The sequence below is a fragment of the Coregonus clupeaformis genome, chromosome 12 (assembly GCF_020615455.1).
Source record: "Coregonus clupeaformis isolate EN_2021a chromosome 12, ASM2061545v1, whole genome shotgun sequence".
NCBI classification, from domain to species: domain Eukaryota; kingdom Metazoa; phylum Chordata; class Actinopteri; order Salmoniformes; family Salmonidae; genus Coregonus; species Coregonus clupeaformis.
The window spans coordinates 41,355,278-41,373,434 of NC_059203.1; the positions used below are offsets into that span (position 1 = coordinate 41,355,278).

Below are 18,157 nucleotides of genomic sequence, written 5' to 3' on the forward strand. Positions count from 1 at the left end.
CCATTAATACAGGTAACGAGTGGAGGACAGAGGAGCCTCTTAAAGAAGAAGTTACAGGTCTGTGAGAGCCAGAAATCTTGCTTGTTTGTAGGTGACCAAATACTTATTTTCCACCATAATTTGCAAATAAATTCATAAAAAATCCTACAATGTGATTTTCTGGATTTTATTTTCTCAATTTGTCTGTCATAGTTGACGTGTACCTATGATGAAAATTACAGGCCTCTCTCATCTTTTTAAGTGGGAGAACTTGCACAATTGGTGGCTGACTAAATACTTTTTTTCCCCACTGTACATTCTAGTAGGCTTAAATTTAAAATATGGCAAACATGAGTGGCAATATCGTCCGCTATTATCCTCAGTAATTTTCCATCCAAGTTGTCAGACCCTGGTGGCTTGTCATTGTTAATTGACAACAATCATTTTTTCACCTCTTCCACACTCACTTTATGGAATTCAAAATTACAATGCTTGTCTTTCATAATTTGGTCAGATATACTTGGATGTGTAGTGTCAGAAATTGTTGCTGGCATGTCTTGCCTAAGTTTGCTAATCTTGCCAATGAAAAAATGATTAAAAGAAGTTGGCAGTATCAGTTGGTTTTGTGATGAATTAGCCATCTGATTCAATGAATGATGGAGCTGAGTTTGCCTTTTTTCCCCAAAATTTAATTTAAGGTGCTCCAAAGCTTTTTACTATCATTGTTTATGTAATTTATCTTTGTTTCATAGTGTTGTTTCTTCTTCTTTTTCTTCAGTTTAGTCACATGATTTCTCAATTTGCTATACGTTTGCCAATCGGTTGTGCAGCCAGACTTATTTGCCTTTCCTTTTGCCTCATCCCTCTCAACCATACAATTTTTCAATTCCTCATCAATCCACGGGGATTTAACAGTTTTTACAGTCATTTTCTTAATGGGTGCATGCTTATTAGAAACTGGAATAAGCAATTTCATAAATGTGTCAAATGCAGTGTATGTTTGCTCCTCATTACACACCACAGACCAACATATATTCTTTACATCAACAACATAGGAATCACTACAAAACGTATTGTAATATTAGGCCCAGCCTTTGGAACTTTGGTTTTCCTAGATATGGCTACTATATTGTGATCACTACATCCAATGGATTTGGATACTGCTTTCAAACAAATCTCTACAGCATTAGTAAAGATATGATCAATACATGTTGATGATTTAATTCCTGTACTGTTTGTAACTACCCTGGCAGGTTGACTGATAACCTGAACCAGGTTGCAGGCACTGGTTACAGTTTGAAGCTTTCTCTTGAGTGGGCAGCCTGATGAAAGCCAGTCAATATTTAAATCACCCAGAAAGTATACCTCTCTATTGATATCACATACATTATCAAGCATTTCACACATGTTATCCAGATACTGACTGTTAGCACTTGGTGGTCTATAGCAGCTTCCCACCAGAATTGGCTTTAGGTGAGGCAGATTAACCTGTAGCCATATTACTTCAACAGCATTTAACATGAGATCCTCTCTAATCTTCACAGGAATGTGGTTCTGAATATAAACAGCAACACCTCCACCATTGGCATTTCTATCTTTTCTGTAAATGTTATAACCTTGTATTGCTACCACTGTATCATCAAAGGTATTATCTAAGTGAGTTTCAGAGATAGTCAGAATATGAATGTCATCTGTTACTAGCAAATGATTGATTTCATGAATCTTGTTTCTTAAGCTACATATGTTAACGTGGGCTATTTTGAGCACTTTTCTTCTGGGATGCTTACTTGTTTTTATTGCTTTACTGGGAAGCTTAGCAGCAGTAGATGTGGTCATGTTCTTTATGTTAGTGCAGGGTGAGCTGCACACAGTGGCCTTCCTCCTCGGGCACACCGGCTCAGTGCTAACAGTATAAATCTGGTTCTTAGGCACATGATTACTGCATACAATAGCTGTAGGATCAGCAGAGGCATTCAGGGCATAAATTAGGTTACTTTAATTGCGTCTACCGACGCCCCTGGTGTAATGTATATTTGCTGAAGCATTTTGACAACTCTGCGTCACAATGGTAGGGATTAGCTGAGCTGGGCTTGGGTCATTGATAAGTCATTGTCTCAACGCAGCCTTATAATTCTTTGAAAGGATCCAGGAACCCAAATGATTTGTGTGGATCCCATCCTCCTTATAAAACATGTTTTGTTTCCAAAAGGTATCCAAATTGTCAGCAAAAGTTACACCCATTGAGCTGCAATAATCACGTAGCCAGTTGTGAAGAGCAAGAATCCTGCTAAAGCATTCAATGCCACGATTCAGAGAGGGCACAGAGCCAGATATGATGGGTTTTTTGTTAGTGTCTAGCAGAGTGTCAATCAGTTCTTTAAAATCCAGTTTCAACTGTTCACATTTCTTACCATTGAGCTGCTCAGAACTTTCTACATGATTCCATATGTGTTTTTTCATAGTTTTGATATCTTCACTATTATTCTACAATGTAGAAAATAGTAAAAATACAGAAAAACCCTTGAATGAGTAGGTGTTCTAAAACCTTTGACCGGTAGTGTATATGAATACATTTTTCAAATATAAAAAAATGAGAAGACAAAACAGCCTAATTAATGAAAAAAGCATCTAATCAACAACAGCATTATTTTCAATTAACTCTGCAACTACTAATGTTTTTCACAACTGCCACCAATTTGATGCAAAAACACTGACAACAAATACATACTGACATAGTAAAATAAATAAGTGTATATTTCATGCTGAAACCCTCATATTAAACACCAATGGTATTCATTAAGTTGATGGTTTATATTAAGGAAAATGTTTTACAGCTTTGTCAGTAAATTTTTTAAATAATCTTATTTCATGGTCCTCGTGATAAGGCCACACAGAGGGCCAGAGATAATTACAGACACCTTTACAAATCTGAAGTACCCAAAAGGACCACTAGATGTCTTGTGATAGATTACATAAAATACTTGAAAGATACCAAAATTCTGATAGTTTGCTCGTGAACTTGGTTTCCAGTAATATACCCTCCCTTTGCAACCCTAATCAGAATCAACCAATTGGAAGCTCTACGCAAATAACTTAAGTTAATTTTAACTTGGGGGGTTTCGAGTTTGACTTGTCATGAATGCACCATTGGTCTCTAACCAAGCTTGTGTCCGAAGTCCACGGACAAGCTCTCGTTTCAAACGCATGGAAGCCAATGAGGGCAGTGGCAAAAACAGATAGATTTGATCACAAAATGAATTGTTTAAATGGCTAAATAATTTAACAGTGCGCTAGGAATACTTGTGACTGTGATTCCTGAAATGCAGAGCCTGTTGGAGTATTTTTCGAATCCGAAATTATACTTTTGTTGTATTGTTTGCTATCTTCGTAGCTAGCGCTCAGTCTCATTGGCCACCATTGAAAACGTTGCTAACACTAGCTAGCTAGACAGTTAATATTAACTTGTTTTCTCCAAATGCATGTCAGCTAGCTAAGTTAGCTATAGGCCTATTATGAATACAATTCTCATCTGCTGTTGACATCAGGTTACGATCGGGAGCAGTGGTGTAAAGTACTTAAGTAAAAATACTTAGAAATACTACTTAAGTAGTTTTTTTGGGGTATCTATACTTTACTATTTATATTTTTGACAACTTTTAATTTTACTACATTACAGTCATAAAGAAAATAATGTACTTTTTACTGCATACATTTTCCCTGACACCCAAAAGTACTCGTTACATTTCGAATGCTTAACAGGACAGGAAAATGGTCCAATTCACGCACTTATCAAGAGAACATCCCATATTGCCTCTGATCTGACGGACTCACTAAACACAAATGCTTCGTTTGTAACGTATGTCTGCGTGTTGGAGTGTGCCCCTGGTTATCCGTAAATAAAATAAAAAAGAAAATTGTGCCGTCTGGTTTGCTTAATAAAAGGAATGTGAAATGATTTATACTTTTACTTTTGATACTTAAGTATATTTTAGGAATAACATTTACTTTTGATACTTAAGTATATTTAAAACCACATACTTTTGGACTTTTACTCAAGCAGTATTTTACTGGGTGAATTTCACTTGAGTCATTTTCTATTAAAGTATCTTTACTTTTACTCAAGTATGACAATTGGGTACTTTTTCCACCACTGTCCAAAAGTGGTAGCTGACTGCATGCTGAGTCATGGCAGTGGCTAGCCACGCTACAAGCTTCATTTTATCAGGTTTCCGTGAAGCGATTGTAGTCCACCATAACGTACCAGAGAGTCTCCTAATCAGCAAGGGGTAGTCTGTTTAATTTAATTGTATATTAAAAACACAGTTTGATATCATTGTGAGGGGTTTTCTCCAATTGAATGAGGAATTGGGCATCCTGGGAAAATCTTGACCGAGGTAGCAACAATAACTAAGGGGACGGGGCTTAGTGAAGGTTCAATTACCTTCACACAGACTTGTATAATGAGCAGGTGAATACACATGTTGTCTGGCTGTTAGTATTGTTATACACACTCAGTCTGTGCTGTTTTCACAGGGGCTCTGCCAGGCAACATCCAGTGGCGTCGCTGCCCTCCAGTCGTAACTGACATCCCTTCCTTGGCTTCACCCAGGAGTTGTGTATGACTGTCCCTCCTGGCGAGGGGTCCAACTGCAGCAGGGACACCACTCGCTTCTTTACCTTGGCCCTGAGGACACGCCGCAGCTTCTGCCTTGTGAAGGCATAGAGCAGTGGATGGGAGACGGTGGTGCCGTAGGCCAGGGCCAGGAACCACAGGCGCATGCTGACCAGGGTGTCGCTGGGGCCCAGGCCCAGGATCAGCACGTTGGCCATGGACAGAGGAGCCCAGCAGCCCAGGAAGGTGGAGATGATGAGGAGGGACATCCTGAAGACGCGCCGCTGGCGCTTCCGCCGGTCCCGGTGACGCCTCACGGCCCGCCGCAGTGCGATGATGGCCGACACAGATGCCTGGACAGTGGGACCGGGGACAGGGGCAGCAGTGGCAGGGCCTTCTAAGCTGACCAGAGGGGCTGAGGACAGGGCTGGGGGGGAGGTGGCTGTGGGCATGGGGGGGATGCGGGTAGGGTGAGAGAGGTGCTTGCTTGTGTCTGTACACTGCTCTCCTCCCTCTATCACTCCAAGCCCTGCCTTCTGCTTCTGTCTCTTACGGCGCCCCCTTGGCTGTTCTTAATATGGGAGCCGATGCGAATGTTCAAGGCCCGCAGGATCCGTGAGTATGTGAACAGCATGACTGCCACCGTGGTAAAGAAGATGGGCACCTGCAGCAGGAGGTGGTAGTAGAAGGCCAAGCTTGTGTGATAGCCCTGCCCGCCCACACACAGCAGCGTCCGGTTATGCCAGGCGGCGGAGGAGGAAGAGGCGGGGATGTGCTTCCCATTCTCCTCCCCTCCGGTCAGAAACTCCACCTCCAGGAAAGGGATGAAGAAGACGGCCAGAGACGTGGCCCAGACTGCAGTCAGCAGCAGCCCTGCCCTCCGTGGGGTGAGCAACCGGTTGGCAGGTCGGACGGAGATGTCGTAGCGGTCCACACTGATGACCAGCACGTTGATGGCAGTAGCGATGGAGGCAAAGGTGACACAGGCCTCGTGGAAGCAGCAGAGCAGGGCCAGGTTGGGCCCTGGGGGTAGCAGCACCACCACCAGGGTCAGAGGCAGACACAGCACGCACAACACCACGTCCAGCACATGCAGGTTGACCGTGACCATGTTGCTGACCGAGTCGACCAGTTTGGACTGAGAGTAGTAGAGCACCAGTACCGTCATGTTGCTGCTGAAGCCCAGCACCAGCTCCAGCATAAGGAAGGCAGTCAGGGACACCTGGAAGCCCAGGGAGTAGGGCATGTACCAGGCTGTGCTGGAGGAGACACTCCCCCCCGAGATCGCCTCCAGGGCCCCCACGCTCACCACCATCCCAGCCCAGTCGCTGGGGACCGGGGTCGGGGTGTAGCTGTCCGTCTCCATGGTGGTGACCTCTCAGCCGTGATGTGTTCTCATGCTGCAACTTGGCTCCCTGGTGGTGATGGAGAACAGTTCAGTGACAGTCCTGCAGAGAAAGGGAGACGGGGGATGAATAGTGTCTGGCGGAGGTCTGGAAATTAAATGGTTAATTAAAGCTATAAAGTAATCAAACATAAATATCACAATCAGCAACTTGGTTATGATCTTTGGCCCGTTAGCTATAAACTCAGATCGCCTGCTATATTTTGCATAGACGTTATGTAATTTGTCAGAAGGAATTGCTCTTCAAATTAATTTCACAATATTAAAATCAATGTCAAATCATCTGAACCATGAATTCAGAGAAATGGCATTCTGTGGTCTAGAAGTGTCTGTATAATCCACTGGAGGTGAAACTACATCATGGCATTCTGACAGATACGGCCTCTCCTCAAGGAGATTTAACTAAATGTCAGCATCAGTCATGGTGGCTTTGGTTTAGAATGCAGAGATGATTTACAGTGCTACATCAGGACACGCATCAAAACAGACTAAACATGCATGAACTGCATGACACATGAGAATGTTTCATAATAAGATATAATTTGATATTTTGGGTCACAATAATTTCCTGACATTCACATGTGAAACTGATAAATGAACATGTTTGTGTGTAACAGGTGGTAGGAGGTATTAAATTTACATTAAATAAATGCAGTAAGAAATTGCTAGCTCTAAGATGGAGCCAACGCACCAATCCACTGCATAGTTAAGCATGGCCATGATGAATCACCACTATGCTGCAAAGCTGTAGTCCCATATACGCTGTGTATAATACACAATCAAAAACACAGTCAGCCAAACAAAGTACTGTGCTAAGCCTTGCGTGTCAGTGGAATGAAGACCTCAGAGAGAAAATGTATAATCGGTTTTCTAAACTGAGGTGCTCTGGGGTAATCAGATTAGTGTCTACAGGCCAGACTATAACCTACTGCTGTATTGACAACATACCAGTGGTGATGTCCTATGACACAATTCCTGAACAGTGATTAGAGTCCAGCTGCTGAGGGCAATCAATTAATCGAAATCACAATGTGTGCTCTAAAACAGGAAATGGAACCGATCAGTAAATTGTGCCAATGCCCGACACCTTCTGCACTACTTTAGAAATAACACATTTTGTTGAATGATGGACCAAATTTATTGTGTTGTCGTTGCCATAGCAACTGGGCTGTGAGGGTCTAGAATGGTTAATGAGGGCACACAGATGCTGTAGTACTACGGAGCTACTGTGTGACACCATGTTGGTGACAGTGAAAGTGTTAACCGACACTCGACACTTCCTTGTTGAGGTTTTAGAAAACAAGTTTATTCCAGCACTGGAAAATGCATGAGAACATTAAAACATTTCATGGATGATGAGACAAATGAATGCAGAGGAAGATACATTTGCCAGTTTATTCTAAGAGACAGAAAACAGTGGGCCTATAATGAAAATAGGTAAGGAAGGACCCTTAAGGAAGGAGAAAGAGGGGGAAAATGAGGTGAGAATTAACGGGGTAGGACAAGGGAGGGATGTGGACAGAGCATTGCAGTCCTACGCTCCACTTATCATAGAGATTTTCAGCTGGCTCGTTTCGTGAGCAGACTGCCTGATCACCACTACGCTACGAGATGATAGAGAGATAAGAGGAGAGGAACAGAGTCCCTGAACACACATACAGTAAGAGGATAGAGTTGGTGGTAGATGTTGAACGAGACCCTCTTCAAACATGGGACCTACTGTAGACATCTCGGATCTCTCTATGTTTTTGTCTTCCTGCCTCTCTTTCTGATGGGAAAGGAGGGAAGGAGAAAGGAAGGGAAGTAGGGAGGGGAAAATTGCAATCTTGCTGCAAGGGTAAACAAGATGCCCCAGGGAGAGAGGATGGGATTGTGTTTTTTTCCACTCCAATCTCTCCCATCAGCCTAACCCTGTTCCTGCCTGGTCTCCTGCTCCCTCTACTCTGTGTTTTCCTCAAAGGGCTTACACACACATCATCCACCTTACACACACACATCATCCACCTTACACACACACACATCATCCACCTTACACACACACACACACACACATCATCCACCTTACACAAATATCATCCACCTTACACACACACACATCATCCACCCTGTGCGGAGAACTGCATGATATCTACAGGTGGGACACTTACAGTCTACTCTTGATAGGGGGAGACAACTTCATTCCTACCTGGGAACTGCACTCTCTGTGATGAGGCTGCTGTGCTGGTGGATCGATGTAGAGCGGAATCCTGTTGTACTCTATTAATCCTGGTCTCTATCTTGTTGCCCACCCCTACGTTGCGCAACAGACACTTGAATAAAACTAGGTTATGTCCCCCTAGGCTGTCCTTGTAAATAATAGGTTCAGGACCAAAAGCAATGAGGCTGGAGACACTCAAGAATGTGTTTGGATTTCTAAGGCTGCATTTAGACAGGCTGTCCAATTCAGAGGTGTGTTCAGTTCACTTGAACGTTAGCTACCTTGCGGAAACGTTTGTACTGAACAACACGTTTCTCCAAAATGTTCTTGAACAGACAGGTACGTTTGCGCCCGTTTGGTTGGTGTGGCTTGAAGCAATGAGTGACGTATTTAAAGGCAGCCCTCCCCGTTTTTCAACTGGTCATTCAGTACCGTTTCCGTTCAATTGAACGTTCCAGAACGTATAAATGTACTGAACGCAGCCCTGATCTTTTTTCCACTAATTGGTCTTTTGACCAACCACATCAGATCTTTTCACATTGAAAATAAAAAAAAATGCAGAATTGGGCTGCCTATCTAAACGCAGCCCAAGATACAATCCATATGATCTTGGTTTGACCACGGACACATGGTTTTTGCTAAATGGTATGCTTGGGACGACCCAACTCTGACGTCACCCCATCAGAATATGTGAGCAGAGCGGAGCTGGAGCGGAGCATGCCCAATTTGACTGGAGCGAGATTCCCAAAGGCTGGAGCGTCTGCCTTCTCACCCGCTCCAATTTCGCTCCAGTAGCGCTCAGTTCACGAGCTCACGGCATGCCCGGCCCAGCATGTATTTGTAGTCTACTTGTGTGCTGCAATAGCCCCTCGCTTTAGATACTGTCATGGAGTTCGCTAAATATTTTCATAAAGAAACTGATAAAACCCACAGGTGCTAAATCAAGGTGACTTACAAAGATGAGGACCAAGAGCAAGAGAGGGAGTGTGGTGATGTAGTGTCCACAACTAAAGAATCATTGTGGAATCTGAAAAATGACATGTATCCCGAAAGCATGATGGTGTACTTACTACGTGCACAAAAAAAAGAACGAGGTGGGTAGATAACTAAGTGTGTCATTGTAGCAAAGTATTTATAAACTAAAAATCTGATCTCTTAAAAGTTTCATTCAGTTTGTTCTATTATATATACACACACAATAGGCCATAATTGATTTTGGCCCAATAGGCCTGGCATATTCCCACGTTCAATGAGCTTTCCGTTTTGATTGGGTTATTTTGCCAAAAAAACTTTAGGCCTACTTATAGAAAAATAAAAAAACAATTTTGCATCTTTTCCCAGCCTGGCAAGAGTGGCCAAAAGGGTGTTTAGCATCCCCAGTGGCTCTGCAAGTGTGGAGAGGATATTCTCCACTGCTGGTCTGCTCTCCCTGCACCATCACATGAGCCTGAAGCCACAAAAATTGGCCAAACTCTTAATTTTTCGTTTAATTTCTATTTAACTCTAAGTAAGTCACAGCCTATATGCACAATTTATAGACTATAATGATATATCAATTTTTTTTGTACTTTTACCCCTTTTCTCCCAAATTGGTAGTTACAGTCTTGTCCCATCGCTGCAACTCCCCTACGGACTCGGGAGAGGCGAAGGTTGAGAGCCATGCGTCCTCCAAAACACGACCCTGCCAAGCCACACCGCTCGCTTAATCCGGAAGCCAGCCGCTGTCGACAGAAGTCAGCTTGCAGGCACCCGGCCAGCCACAAGGAGTCGCTAGAGCACGATGGGACAAGGAAATCTCGGCAGGCCAAACCCTCCCCTAACCCGGACGACACTGGGCCAATTGTGTGCCGCCTCATGGGTCTCCCGGTCACGGCCGGCTGTGACACAGCCTGGGATCGAACCCGGGGCTGTAGTGACACCTAAAGCACTATGATGCAGTCCCTTAGACCGCTGCGCCACTCGGGAGGCTGACTATAATTATTTAATTAAATGAAATGTTGTTTAAATACTGAGCGTTTTATGTCCCTACCAGCCTATTGTGTTGCACTCGCAAACGCTTCACAATGTATTTCTTTGTAGGCTATAGCCTTGAAATAATTGAAACAATAGCCTAAATAATTCATTTTCGTCCTTTAGGCCCCCTTGTCTGTCTCCTGACCTATTTATAGTGTTATAATGCTGTTTAATATGACATGTAGCCTATTTGAAATGATGTGCGCTTCTTACATTCACCTTTTCATGTTTATTCAAATACTTTTCATTCAAATCCATATGGCTTGGTTTCAATACTTCAAAACCAAATGGTAGGTCCAGGTAGTCACAAAAATAGATGGGTTTATTGTGATTTTAATGAATGGAGCGAAGGCAGTTTCTTTCCCTGTGAGTGCGGAGCGGTTTACCCCATTGAAGTTGAAATGTAAAATGTTTAAGGTAAAGTAAAGCTTAAGGTTAGGGTTTAGGGTAGGGACGTCCCAAGGATCCCAGATAGCACTAACCCAGGGTCACAGGGCCTTACAGCTGCATGTTTGATCACTAAACACAGCGAAGCCTCACCTCCTGCCTGTGGAAGACCTTGGTTACCATAGTGTCAAAGTGTTTTTCCCATCACAAGGGAAAGAGCTCAAGTCTGGCAGCGCAGAAGCGTGTTAACATAGTTCCCCTTGTTGGTTCAGTATCTAGACAGTCAGTGATAAAAGCACTGCGGTGAGCGCAACAAGAGCTCTAACAGCACCAGTTCAGCTACGAGCTGTCGATCCTGATCACGCAACAGTGAATCATCAGCATGCTCTGCAGAGTCTGTACCCTCAGTCAGCCCCAGGCAGGCCCTGATGATCAGCTCTGGATAGTGTGAAACCCAGGTGCAGCAGCTCTAAAGCTAACTTCCTAATTAAGTCCTTTGCTGCTTGCTATAGGAGGCCCACAGAGGAGCTCTGGGGCTCCAGGTAATTGTGTTTTCCACCTCCTACCAGCAGAAAGAGCAATGACTTCACTCCACGAAGGACAATTGAATTCATATGTAGCACTATCAGAGGAAGAGGTGAAGCAAGACAGTCCACTCCCATCAAACTCTGTCCACGTGGGAATACAGTGATTCTGCTTAATAAGCAGACCGATAAGCAGAACGCCTGCCTTCCCGCCTTTGGGACAATAACTCCCATTGTTAGGGGGAGACAAGACCATCGCGTCATTATATACAGTATCTCTGGCACCATTCACATTTACAGGTATGGCATGGAGGTAATTTCCAGGTATAGCAGGATCTAATTAACACCCAACAGGGCACCTGTTGAGTCACCAGCCTGGATACAATAACTACTCCTTGCACTGCTGAGTTTTAATGAAGACTACTTACTAAGAGTATATGGAAGAGAGGGGGGATGGAAAAGAAAGTGTATGATATGGCCAGGGATGGAAAATTGCTGACCTAAGGGACAGAGGGAGATGGTGTTTGAATCATAAGGCCTGCGGTAGTCATGAAAGTGGGGTCTGTTTGGTGGAGAAAGCGGATTCTGCTCCATTGCTGTTTGGTGGAATGTATGTGTTCTTTACATATCTTTATCAACATGTACCTACAACATCTTTATATAGACCCATTTACCTGATTGAAATGCAGTTGAGCACATTATCTTGACACCTGTGTAAAATGATTTGATATTCATTGAATTTGCAGCATAATAGAAACTGTCTCCACAGAGCACCCTTGAGAGAGTGGCACTAAAAGCACTCACAACAAACACTGCAGATGATCAGGTAAAGTGCAAGCAGCTCAGTCTTGGAACAGTGTCTGGACCAAGTAATGTACCCCCGTCACTGCGGTAGGAAGTGTGAACAGTCATGCATCATTTTCTGCTTATTCTACTGTTCCCCCCACAGCACCTCCGCCTGGTCCTCCCCTACATCTATCTGCTGCCAGGTGGCAGACCCATCATCCTGATGTGACGCTGGCCTTTAGTGAGTTAAAGAGAAGGCTGGGCCAGCTCCCTAAGACAGACATGGAGAGAGAGGAGGAAGGACACACACAGATCCCACACAGAGAATAGACGTTTCCTATAGAGAGGAGGAAGGACACACACAGATCCCACACAGAGAATAGACGTTTCCTATAGAGAGGAGGAAGGACACACACAGATCCCACACAGAGAAGACATTTCCTATAGGGTTCTTAGTGATATTCTTTATCCTCTTATCATGCCAAAAAACAGTCACTAAAGATTGATGTAAACAATCTCATTCATCATACTGTTGTACTACTATCATATTACTATATATTTTCACACATACATGTGTGCCCTGCTGCACAAGCTGGTTAAGACAGAGTTAAAGATGAATTGCAGTGGAGCAGAATTATCATATTCCTTTGAGACTGCCTGATCTAACAGGTTGTTAAGATGAAAAAGTGAAAAGATGAGAGTGAAGGGAGGGAAACAGACAGAGTGCATTGTGATGGTGTTAATATACGCCTGCACTGCTGTATGTATTGTACAATATCTATAATTGTCCACTAAATCATAGTAATAACACTGCATCTTTCCTGTGGTTTATTGTTTTGTTTTTCTGCAAACACTGTCAACATTCTCTTGGCTCTTTGTCACAATCCACAGAGTTTGAATGTACTGAATAGGAATAATAAAGCAGGAGATAGAATGGGAAAACAAATGGAAGAAGAGATGATGGTCTGGGTAGGAAGAGCAGCACTAACAACCTCTGGCCCCTGTTCCTCCATCCATCCATCCATCCATCCATCCATCCATCCATCCCACATGTCAATCGCTTTCTCAATCATGTGCCATAAACAAACCAACCAATTACAATGTCACAGTAAAACACAGGACAACCCTCTATCTACTGTATCACTCACTCCAAGACAATATAATAGAACACATTACTAATAACGCAGCGAACCACAAAAATACTGCTTTATGATCAAATATAATGACAACTTTCCAATATGAAGCCTCACAACATGACGAGGTGAATAACAACAACTAAATGGTGCTTTACTGCATGCAGTCCAGCCTCACAGAAATAAGTACATGGACTGGACACAACACAGAACAGCATGGGTTCAGATGGTGGGAGAGACTAACTGGCTAAACCTCCATTTGTGTGAGCACCCCACTGACAGCAGACCCCTATTTGAGTTCTCGCGCTGTATTCATTACCACATCCCGATTCGGGTGGGTTAAATATCACATTTACGAAAGCAAAACACAGGCGCCATCTTCAGCACAGTTCTTTGGGAATGCAATACAAACACAGCATCGGTACCACACACACACACACACAGTAAGCAGCACTGCAGGGCAATGGCTGAGGGTAAGTGGTCTTGTTGGTAAACGTGGAGAGGGAAATAGCTTTATCCCCAGCAGTGTTCCATTAGGGGAGATGGCAGAGAGAGATTGTTTGTTTCCAGAATGTATACATGCACAGTTAATGTACACAATGTGTTATATAAAGTGCCATATTGTGACGAGGTGTGAATGAAGAAGTCAGGCGCAGGAGGTAAAACACCAAAGTCAAGAGTTTATTCCGTTTACATAAATAAAACACACCCAGCGTCAAAACTAAACTATCACAAGGGAAATATTCCACCTTGGCAATAACAAATGGAAGAGTAGCTCAACCGAGCTACATGCTCTCACAAGGAAACAATCACTCACAAAGACAAGGGGAACAGAGGGAACACTTACACACATACTAATTAGGGGAATGAGCACCAGGAGTGTGTGATTGACAAGACAAGACATGACAAGTGGAGTGATGAGAATGGGATCGGCAGTAGCTAGTAAGCCGGTGACGACGAAACCTGCCTGAACAAGGAGGGGAGGCAGCCTCGGCGGAAGTCGTGACACATATAGCCCCTTGCACTTGTTTCAGCTTTCTTGGTCCCTACCAGTGCTTCCTTTTGGTACAAAATATTTCCATCCTGCAAACATAAGGATGTGGCTGAATATACAATATATAGTGAGGGACTGGTAAAGGTCTCTCCTAATTATAAAGAGCCATATTCTCAACTCATTATTTCCACGACTTGAAATGAGAATTATCTGTCCAATCCAGTGATCTGACCTTCACCAATAGCATAACACAACAGAGCCAATCGAGGGCCACGGGCCTGTTCAACTGTGATTGGCTTATTAACCATGTCTGGAATTTTAACAGCCACTGATTCTGTGTTACGGCCTCATCCTTTCTTTCCAGGTCCAAAATATTTTTGCTCATTTCTTAACAGCTCTAAAGAGCAGCAAGAGACGCAGCTATTCTGGTTGAGAGTGTGGTTGCATGAAATATGGAGAGAACACAGGGAGAGTAAAATGCAAGAGGATGAAAGCAGGAAAAGGGGAAGATGTTGGACTGTTGGTGTGACAGATGTGGAAGATAAGGCCTTCTGTGAGTCTAATTTAATATAGCTAGCTCCAAACAATCCATAAAAAGTTGTTGTATTTAGAGGCCTTATGGGGGTGTTATGTGAGGGCTATTTAAGGATGGAGAAAGTGAGTAGAATTATATTGACATAATATATTTTTGATATGTGATTTATCTTCATCAGATTCTTCTAGTTTAGGTTAATATTGTGAAGCTCCTTTATTTTGCAGGAAAACTGGCCAAACAGCAGAGACACTTGGCAACTATGGGGGTTTGTGTTGTCCTACTACATTAATAATTTATGGTTGGGCTTTTACATTAATATGGACCTGAAATAGCCAGACTGAAAACTTGAACAAGAAAGAGAGAAAGAAGAGAGAGAGAGAGAGAGAAAGAAGAGAAAGAGAGAGAGAAAGAAGAGAGAGAGAGAGAGAGAGAGAGAGAGAGAAGAGAGAGAAAGAAGAGAGAGAGAGAGAGAGAGAAAGAAGAGAGAGAGCGAGAGAGAGAGAAGATAGAGAGAAAATGCAGAGGAAGAGGTTGAAGAGCCTTTTGATAGTATGTGTGCGTGCACTGTCTGTGTCCTTGTGTGTGTAACTTTTGTGTGTAAATGTCTGTGTGTATTTGACTGTGACTGTGTGTTGATTGGATGGGAGGGGCAGAGGATCAGGGATGTGGACACAAGGCCGCTTTGCTAAAATTATGAGTTTACTTCCTGGCAATTCGCCTCCTGGCTGCAAGGTTGCCCTCTGTTCTCTGTCAAGTACTTCACTAGAGTACACACACACACACGGCAGGAGGTAGAGGAGAGTTCACATCCAAATCCTTTCATCAAGATCATACCCCTCTCTAATTACCTCCTTCCTCCCACCTTTCCCTCTACCCCCCCCATAGACACTATCTCCATTTCTCCTATCTCAATTTTTTATTTCATCCGCTGAAGCGGTCTGCTTTTAGTACCACTTTTCACTCCCTGTCAATAGTATCACTCTTTCTCTCTTAGTATCTTTATTATTTATCATGTAGTTACTTAAATTAGACTGCATAGATGTTTATTCTATTTATTCTGCCAGTTTGAATGAATCTGACGTTAATTAATGAAGACAACTTTCTGGCTAACCTTCTTTCCTTGGTCTTTGCTATTGGCTAACACCACACATACAGACACACACCTGGATAGACTGTATGTAGAGAGATGTTTTCCTAGTCAGACCTCTGAAGACTGCAGTGGAGGTGTTCCCAGAGGAGTGTGGGAGAAACACAGTCTCAAAGCCTGTATAGTGTCAAGCAGTTTCTCCCACAATAAAGCCTGGGGGGATGAAAACAGCTTTTGTATTTATTTTTTATTACAATGTTATCATACGGCAGATACAATTGTAAAGCAAAAGGTGTTATTGGACTACAAGAAAGTAGCCTGCCCTGTATGTAGGCTGTTATACTGAAAACTTTGCCAAATAATGTAGACACATATGTGGGCCACATACTTTTTAAAATGTATTAATTCATGCACTGTGCATTTTAGATACCATTTGAAGTTGTTCAGGTAAAATAGGGAAACAGGACTTACCTCGCCTCGTGCCAGTCCCGGAGATTCCCAGCTACATTCTTTAGCAGGTCTGTTTGTCGCTCTCGGTGTTCTGTTTCTTTGACAAATAATCAAAATATTGCAATGTATTTCATGTCATGTTTTATGGTTATATAATATGATTCTAATGATGCTGTTGTAGCCTTTAATCTCTGCATGTAAAAGCTGTGCTATTGCCTCTGTCGGAGATGATCATCCATCAGTTTTAGGTAGCCGACCGCGAAGAATCCCTACTCATCTCTCACGGTCATGTTGAGAATGTCTTCAGAGACCACATGCTCAGCGGAGAGTAAACTACGTTACCTCTGGTCAGATCAGAGGGAGAGCTGCTTTCCCTCCATCCAATACTGGGCTTGCACATACTGCACGGTGGCGGTGTAAAATTCAGTAATGACTATTTCGTGCCCTGGGTGACAGGAGGGAGGTGCTACATTTTACAAGCAAGGTCATCAGCATATGGCAAATCCTGGCTAGACAAGATTTCAGTGATTTCCAATAGTCTATAACGAAAGAAAAAAGCACCACCACGAACGCATGCACGTTGAAAGAGAAAAAGCAGGCTATAGGCTACTGTGACTAAACTAGATGTAGGCTAAAACAGGTGGGATTTTTACCCTCTCTGCCCTCTCCAATGTCAAGAAAGCATCATACAGAGGGCATGGTTCTGTTACAGGATAGGTTCTTCTGTTGACTGCTGCAGAATACACAGACAAAACATAGGTGCTCTTGGTTCCTCATATGGTGTGAAAACAGGGGCACCTTACCCCTTCCCAAGAGCGACATAACACACTACACAGCTATGTAAGGGCATCAAGTCAACCTGCTTGAAATAGCTATCCAACAACCCACTCACTTTAATGTTCTGCATATGAGCTGATAAATAGGCATACAGAAACCATCCATGTGGCCACATTATTGCATGGTTTATATTAAAACACACTCAAATGTTTCCATTAACCAAATCATATTAAAGACATGCCAGCTGGATGGAGATGGGGAAAGGTACTCTACATGTTATTTACTGCCTCATTTACATTTGTACATTTTTAGTCATTTAGCAGACGCTCTTATCCAGAGCGACTTACAGTTAGTGAGTGCGTAAAACATTTTCATACTGGCCCCCCGCGGGAAACGAACCCACAACCCTGGCGTTGCAAGCGCCATGTTCTACCAACTGAGCTACACGGGGCATTAGGTAAATGCTCAAGTGAAGGGGCCACATTCTAACAGCAGCAATCGTGTCCGTGTCTAGTGGTGTGAGATGAGGCTTTATCAATAGAACAAATAGTAAAAGGGTTATGAAAACGGAACTATAGTTGTGAGGAAGATAATCTATGCAGAGCAAACAAAATGATAAAGTAAATGTGATGACACTGAAGTGTGTGGGTGTGTAGTGGAGGGGGGGTTATTCGCTCCTGAGTCCCAATTGCCTTGCACTGCTGTCCTACAGTAATTTAAAGGGAAGTAGCTATATAGTGTAGCATCAGGCCAGGGTTACAGCTAAATCACATTTATTGCTTTTGTAGTCCGATAAAAACGGAATGATTCTGAACACTCCCAAGTCCCAACTTCAGCAGACAAGTTTCAAATTCTCACTGAAGTTTCTAACCACAAGCATAAACTATTGTAGCTAACTGGTGAGGGCACATTAGGACAACTGACTGAATTAACTGAACCGAATCCGTTCCTCCCCACTCAACTCTCGCTGCACGACATACGTCATCAATTTTGAGCACCAGGCATGTCTGTATACCCTCTCCCTTATTGACCACTCTTCAATATTGTAGACAGGACAGCTGAAACATCCCAACATTTTTTGAGTAAATTACCAACATTTTCTCCGGACACCATTTCACTTGAGATGAAAGGGAGAGTGAATCTATTGTTGATGCTGCTGCCAAAAGCGTCATCCTCTCTCCGGTCTGTCTGTATAATGGCTCATTTCCTTGGCCCTCCACTTCAGCCCCCTGCAGCTGTGTGCCATTCCCTGGCCCTGGCTTTCTCCCACCCCCTAGC

The 18,157-nt window shown here is 43.2% G+C and overlaps 1 protein-coding gene across 1 annotated transcript; it reads right to left on the reverse strand.

The window, feature by feature from the left end:
- Window positions 1-4,119: 4,119 nt before the first annotated feature.
- Window positions 4,120-17,241, reverse strand: LOC121578221 (G-protein coupled receptor 22-like). The gene is made up of 3 exons (XM_045223860.1): window positions 15,729-17,241; window positions 5,132-6,039; window positions 4,120-5,033 (listed from the first exon to the last, which is right to left on the reverse strand). The coding sequence occupies exons 2-3, from the start codon at window positions 5,955-5,957 to the stop codon at window positions 4,507-4,509; spliced, it is 1,353 nt and encodes a 450-aa protein (XP_045079795.1). The 5' UTR covers window positions 5,958-6,039; window positions 15,729-17,241; the 3' UTR covers window positions 4,120-4,506.
- Between the last annotated feature and the right edge of the window lie 916 nt (window positions 17,242-18,157).